Below are 8,108 nucleotides of genomic sequence, written 5' to 3' on the forward strand. Positions count from 1 at the left end.
AGCCCTCGTGTAGCTTTGCACGAAATTCAAAACAAACGAACAGATTATGCCAGATGTGAAATCATTACGTCCATTCTAATAGAAAAGTGCACATTAACATTAGTAAAGACTATTACTTAGTTGCACTGTTCAATTAGTAAAAACAAACTAACTGATTATGCCAGATGTGAAATCATTACGTCCATTCTAATAGAAAAGTCCACATTAACATTAGTAAAGACTGTTACTTAGTTGCACTGTTCAATTAGTAAAAACAAACTAACAGATTATGCCAGATGTGAAATCATTACGTCCATTCTAATAGAAAAGTCCACATTAACATTAGTAAAGACTATTACTTAGTTGCACTGTTCAATTAGTAAAAACAAACTGGGTATAGGCTATGCTGTAGATAGATGAAACATACGTTGTTGAAAGCTATCAAACAAATGTTCACATTCAAATATCTCAAACGACGAAGCCATATTGGGAGAGATATTCGGTAAGATTTTCTTGGTCTGGGTCTACATTTGTACGACTAACCACTTGAAAGTGTGTTGATCGTTTTTCCGAAAGTTTCTCCCTGATTTAATTTGTTAAGTTTTCAGAGTGTTTCCAACATTAATTTAGTCACAATGAAGCCCTGTACAACTCAGAGGCAATATTAGATTAAGTAGCTCAATTAGCTGGTCAGGCATGCTATATAATCGCTGACGTAATCTGGCTACCAAAATGCTCAGTTTGTTTCGTTAGAAAACATTAGTCACTTACTGTCCAACGAGCTCTTACGTCATCAGGGAGTCTCTTTCTGTGCATCCCGAGATAATCAGGTTTCAGTCTTTTGAAGAACGAGTTGTCTACCTCTTTTAGTATTGGCTTTGTCGATAAACAACAATACAGTTAAAAGCCCTGTATTTTGGGTAAGGATAGACTTTATTATTACGTGTTGTGATATATATATATATATTGTCTTTATTAGACTTTTTTTCTGATAATACTATATATATAGTGCCCTGACATAATAAAATGAGCAGTCTTGCCATAGAGTTGAACTCGATTAAATCAGTCTGAAATAAAACACAAACATAAAACAAAGCAGAAACAGGCTCATCAGTAGCCAGTGGCTTCTATTTTTCCATGTTCGGAAAGATTCGTGATCAGTAGAATTACGTATATCACTGGCGTGGGAGTATTGTGGGTATTTCGGACTGTATCGCTGGTTTCAGATGTGCTTATTTATTTTCAAAAGCCAGGTCACTGTATATACATTACATATAAGTGCAGATATGTTTCTACTTTCTAACTAACATCTCTATCGACAGAGCAGTAGATAAACGGCTAAAGAGACAGAATATAAATTGACCAATGGTCACTTTACGTTTTTATAGGCGATCACGATCGTTGCCATCCCACTCGTCCATTCCGCTGTCCTGGAGATGAAACGATTTGTATTTCTATCCAGTATCTGTGTGACGGAGCCCCAGACTGTCCAGATGGCTATGACGAAGATCACCGCCTGTGTACTGCAGGTAAGTCCTCAATTGCTTCTTCCGAAGCCGTATGTTATCTAAACCCTTATTTTACAAAAGTCTATGTGTGTACACTTACAACTGGATACTCGCTATACCTATTATCACCAAACCCGGCATATACTCTTAACGTCTCGCGGGGAGTGACACAGGGAGTCAGCGTTTGGATCTGAACCCTCTATGATACCCCCAAAAATTCCTATTCTTTTATGTGCATTGAGCGAGTACGTCAGCTAGTATAAAATAATTCATCCAATACAATAAAAATATACCTGACTTATTTTATACTCGAATTGAGACATATTTGTTTCTCTTCGAAGTATTTCAATGAAGGTTAATATATCTGTATGGCCACAAGGAGTCTTCTTTTTGAAGGTCAAGATTTTTTTTTTAATGGAAGTCTTCTTCAGAAGATTAAAACATGTTTTTTTACCAGATGCCTTCTTATGAATGTTAAGATATCTCTTCTAAATAAACGCATTTTTATAAGGTTAAAACACGTTTGTTTTTACAAAACGTTTTCTTTAAAGATTAAAGATTAAGACTTCTGCATAGAAGTTAAGGCATTTTTTATATTAGTAATATTTTATTGAATTTAAAATATTTTTTGAAGTTTCTGTTTAACATTAGAGTATCTATTAAACGATTTTTATAAGTCTTAATATAAATCATAAAGATACTTCTGAAAAAAGTAGCTACACTGATATTAGCAGCCTTTAACTAAGGTATATATCAATAGCAAAGCACAGCTTTATTAAGTTACGAGCTTTCGCTTTACAAAAGTGTAAACTATCAGGCTAAAAACCATAGCATGGTGTGTAAGTAGGCTAAGATGGGCAACATGGTTGTGGGTAATACACTAACCAGGAAAACAATAAACAATTCTCACTAAGCCTAAGTCAATCACCTGTGTTTCTAACAGCCAGTTTTAGTCATGGTCCTTTAATTAAGGGGATGATTTAGTGATTCAAAAACTGAAACTGAAACTGAACAGCTCCAACGTGTGTGTAGAGTCAAACAATGGCATTTTTTCAACACACACATAGATATATCTTCCGAAACTTAGTCTTTTAGTACTAGTCACAAATAGAAAAACAACAACATATGCATAGTAATAGAAGTAATATATCAGAACTCTAAGTTAATAGATGAAACGCACGTTATTCCGTGCACGCTAGCGCTAACCAAGTCACGAAAGTTTTCACTTCAAAGGAAAGAGAACCTTAGGCATACCACACAAACACACGCCCATGAACGTACAGTTAAGCATGTGGAATATTGATTTTGCTACCTGGCTTGTTTTATATTCGACTTGCATACGGCACGTTGAACAATTTGTGCCAACGATTATGACGTGTTTATTTTACTAATAATGAACAATGTGTCGAATCCAGCGCACTTGATGACCAATAGTCTCTTTCTGTATAGTTTCTACTTGCTGCTAGTTTTGGTAAAATTAAAGCATCGTCTCTTTTCGTACAACGAAAGAGAGCGCTCTAATTACCCTATGTGGAACTAATAAGTAAGCAGTTATACGAATAATGAGAAATAACGGAGTTAATTAATACATCGCTTTTTAAAACGTATACAAACCTTCCACAGTTAACGCGAACTTCACGAGTACAGGATGACTGCTATGTTAATAATGATGTAGAGAAATATCTGTAGAATAAAGTCCCAAGAGTTACAGAAAAGTTCTTCAACATGTCCTACTCTATTCGACTGTTTTGTTATCCATAACAATTAGACGGTTTATCTTCTTTGTTATCGTGTTATTTACTCCAAACTAGTATGTGTATGACAATATTAAAAAATGACACAAAACAACTTTAGCTTTATATCTATAGTAAACGTAGTGAAACATGTTTAATTAATGCTATCTAATGTAACATTTTTATTTACAGAAGATCTGGTCTATATTGAATTTGATTGAAAACGTACAATTGAACTGTGAACTTTTAAAGATTATTGTTGCCAAAACGTATGTATTAGATACGTCACAACAAAAACAAATGCAATTTTGTAAAACGTTTGCTACAACTACGCGTTCCCTTCAAGACATACATTTACATATAACAGACAACTAAGAACAATACTTCCAGCATACCTTACATACTTTCAAGGTGTTTGTACATAGAAACTTCACATAATTTCTTTGGTTGAAAAATGACTTCTCAAATCACGAAACGTGTTTCTTTCACCCGTTTTGTTCGAACGTACTTGGAATTAGAATTTTCAGTCGCAACTGCTGCTACTTAGGCTAAAGACACAAGTCAGACACCTCTCTCGTTCATGTAAAGCCATACCTAATTTTCAAATATTGATCAGAGGGAAGGTAGGCAGCTAGCAGTACCCATCACCATAACAGGACTGACTCTCACTTTATTATCGCTCCCTTAGCTGAAATGCGGAAAGTGTACAGCGACATCTCACTCCGAACCTAGGATCGTTCGAACCACACTAACCACTAGGCCTTGCCCGGCCTATGCACTTGGAATATATAAATTATATTTTTCTATTGCAAAATATGTAGGGTGAAGTTTGTTTCCTTATATACGTATGTATGTATAAATTGGACAAAGCCAGGTTATTTAGTTATCAAAAGACACAAATTTCTTAATATTGGAAATTGTACTTATTCAAATATCTTAAAAGGACACTAACGCTTTTGAAATCTTAGACCTCGTGCCAGCTGGCTAAATACTGAGAAAAATGATTTGGTTATTTCCTAAACATTGTTTTTTTTAAAAACCACAGTTTGTTGCATGATGTATATTTATACTTGAAGCTGACTTTATGTTGCACACTAAGCTACTCTAACTAAAGTTTTTACACGTTTAAAGTATGAAATTAATAATACATTCAACAGTAAAAGAACCGTAGTCTTATCTACACGGTTTGTATCTCTAAGTGCTGTTTTCTCCTGAATTACCGACTTGTTTGTATACCGTTTACTATCGATAGGGTCCATAAATTGAGCAGTTTTATGTGTTTGTTTGTTACAACACTCATTGTAAAGAACTGACCAAAATGTTGGCGAAACGATTCATTTTATACGTAATAAATATATATGTATGCGACCTCGGTAGTAATTTGTGGTATCAACTGAAATATTAATGATATTTTTGTATATTATTTATGTGTAACACATGTGTTGTAGGCTTAAGATAATATGGTACATAAATAGTATGAGTCCATATAGTAACTTTGGGACTAACCCTATCATCCGTCTTTACTAAAACCAGGCTCGTGTTACTGACTGGTTTCCCTCCTTTTGGTTAGATGTTCTTTGTCTGGACGTTTGGAGTCTCTGACTTCGCTGTGTCCCACAAGGTGGCGTTCAGGATGAAAGTACATAATAATATATCTTACTAATCAAACAACGCGAACAAATATTTATAAGCTTACACTTCTTTTTCCTTGATAATTACTATTTACTGATACATTAACTTATCAGTTACGATCAGCCACGGTGAAAACGTGATTTTAGTATCATGGCGAGGCCCAACATGGTATTATACGCATTTTCTCGCAAGGATTTAAAATACTTGGCTTCAAGTCTTACGACTGGTTGTATTCGACTCTTCCCATCATCCCCATTGAAACTGGCAGAAAATATGACACAAACGTCCTGTGTCTTGCACTGTAGCAAGGTTTTTGTTATCTTGATTTAAAACTGGTAAAAGGGGGATAATAACTTCACTATGGATATTTGAACCAATCTACACGATTATCGTTTAACATACAAACGAAATATTTTGCGAATATAAATAAGGAAACATGCAGTGGGGCATCCACGGATTCTTGTGAATGGCGCTACAGAGCGCTGTACGCAGTCATGTACAAATTAAGCTGGTACATGAGCATGATGTGGAATGTAGCTAGCATTTGAAAACGCAATATGTTACTATGTTTGTAATAAAGATTCCTTTTCGCGGAGCTGTACCATCAACCTGATTACGACTCTCCGGCTATGCCCCAATAGGACTTACACTAGATATAGGCCTTGCACAGCCATTACCACTGCTCTTTAGACTGCTTGGTTTGTTTGCTTGTTTGTAGATAAGCACAAAGTTACACAGTGAGCTATCTGTGCTCTGTCCACCACGGGTATTGAAACCCGGTTTCTAGCGTTGTAAATCCGCAGACATACCGCTGTGCCACTGGGGGCAGAATGCTCGGAAATACATTAAGTATAACTACTTGTCCAAGCTTAGAATGCTAAGTTGACCCTACTGTGGAGATGCAGCGCACTAATGAAATCTTTTCTGATGATTCAGCCATGGTTCTGCACACTACTAAAACCTTTTTTGCAGGATTCAGCCACCGTGCAGCACAATACGGAAAATATTTCTGCAAGATTTAGCCATGTTACCGAACACTACTAAATCTTTTGCTGCGGGATTCAACTGTGGTGCTGCACATTCGTGAAATATTTGCTGCAGAATTCAACCATGGTGAAACACACTAATCTAACCTTTGCTGCAGGATCCAACAATGGTGAAACACATTATTTAATCCTTTGTTGCGGGATTCTACCGTGGTGCTGTACACAACTGAAAATTTGTTGCAGGATCAAACCATGGCAGTTTAGCCCACCTGTCCCAAGAGGTGGCGCGCAGGATGAAAATACCAAGCAAAAATGTGTTCATAAGGTTATGTTCATGCAGGAGAGTGCCCTGCATATTTCTTATCCACTGCCCTATAAATATGTTGCTCATGTAGATTTTCAGTGAGGATCACATCCTCAACAATCTCGTCCATCATCCCCGGTCACTACGCTCTCCTGACCTTCCCCTTCTCACTATTAGTTATATGCTTTTATAAAGACACAAATATTACTCATCTGGAGGATGCTATTATAACAGCAGCTGTGGAAGATTCTTGGGAAGATGTTACCTAGTGTAATAGTCATTGCCACAATCATAATGGACGCAGTAATAAAAAATGATAAGTTGTTACAGTGGCGCCCCTAGTGCTGTTTCAAGAAGTCCGTGAGATGCATACACGCAAAATATTTATCCTGCATGTTACACAGTTTGTCTTATAAAATGTTATATATACCCATACTGAGCTTAGAACCACTCACATTTTTAATAACTTCAGTGACTAAGCACAGTCATTGTAGTCAAAGTAACATATCTTCTGAAAATATGGTTAAAATATAAAGTAAACGTGAATATATATACAAAGCAGATGCATATGCTTATATTTTTCAATAATTAATTTCACATTCATATCCTTTTATATAACTTGTATTAACTTTATAGCCCTTTACGATAATCAAACCCGAGTTAAAAGAGGGATTCATGTTATATGGGATTATAATGGGTTATGAATTTAACAGCAACGTAATGTCACGTAACGAAAGTTTACGTTGATATTAACCCATTTGTCTCACTTAAACATATTATAATCTGACAAACACTCCAGAAACGTAACGTCTGTGATCTTAGCAGTTGTTATGAGTATACATAGAAGGAATGCGGCTGTTAAGCACGTGTTATTTCTCTTCCAATTCTTGGTTGCTAAAGGCAGTTGACACGAATTAAGACGTTATAAGATTTGCACAAATTCTGTTTCATCCACGACCAGTTTTCCACAAGAGACGTGCTCTTTCATCAGATTTATTAGACGTTGTTAATTGTTTTTCAACACCAATTCTAGTAGGTTTGCAAAGCCAGAAAATTCTCTGAGTATTAGTAGAGAAAACATTAAAAAGAGACATTCAGAACGTGATCAAAATGAATGAGCAAAGTTTTAAAAAATCTGCATAGTTTCAAGTGAAATGAAAAGTATGCATGTGATCCTTCTAGGAGCACAGGAATCATTCATTTATCTTTAAACAGTAACGCTCCTAGAAGAGACATAGTATGTCTTATCTCGATTAATTTGTTTGCATATACGACTGCATTTCAACGTTTAAAAACCAGTATTAGTTCCCATTTGAAGCACAGAACTGATCTACGTTTAGTAGATGCAAAGTGAGGTATTGAGAGTTAACTAGCCATAACTCCCTCCGGACTCCAGACCTAATTACATAAAGTCATGGCGGCTTTCCTGTTAACTGAATCTATGATATATCTTGTTTCTTTGCATCTAATTAAAACTTAGAGGAAACTTGGATTTCCAGCAGAAATAAGCGACCGACTTTACATGAACTGCAATGACAAATTCCCAATTAGACTCGAACGTCTACCTCCAAGCGATCTCGAATTCGCCAGCTTGCCGGAAAGCAAGAAAGTTATCGGTCTAGAACTCAGTTATTTCACAAGTAATTATATGAATTTCGTGGTGAATATGTAATCTCACTGCTTGTGAGATTCGGTCCTTGTGACATTCTACAGTGAAGATTTCTGGTCCTGAACTATAAATATATCGATTTGTATTTCATAAGAAAAGAAACTGAAATATATAATTGAATTTGCATTATTCATTTTATTTAACCTAAAATTTTATACATGTGTTCAGTAAGTTTTAAATCGTAATACATTTTCATAAGAAAATAATAAAAGGCAATAATATATTTGGCCCGGCATGGCCAGGTGGATAAGGCGCTCGACTCACAATCTGAGGGCCGCGGGTTCGAATCCGCATCCC

The 8,108-nt window shown here is 35.9% G+C and overlaps 1 protein-coding gene across 1 annotated transcript in view; it reads left to right on the forward strand.

Moving 5' to 3' along the window:
• The window catches only part of LOC106467461 (prohormone-4-like), a 74,696-nt gene that overhangs the window by 49,056 nt on the left and 17,532 nt on the right, over positions 1 to 8,108 (forward strand). Inside the window, exon 2 of the mRNA XM_013927821.2 lies at positions 1,368 to 1,508. Within this exon, the coding sequence (XP_013783275.1) occupies positions 1,368 to 1,508 (141 nt within the window). The remainder of the gene's footprint in view (positions 1 to 1,367; positions 1,509 to 8,108) is intronic.

Source organism: Limulus polyphemus, unplaced genomic scaffold, assembly GCF_000517525.1.
Source record: "Limulus polyphemus unplaced genomic scaffold, Limulus_polyphemus-2.1.2 Scaffold80, whole genome shotgun sequence".
In the NCBI taxonomy this organism is placed as follows: Eukaryota; Metazoa; Arthropoda; class Merostomata; order Xiphosura; family Limulidae; genus Limulus; species Limulus polyphemus.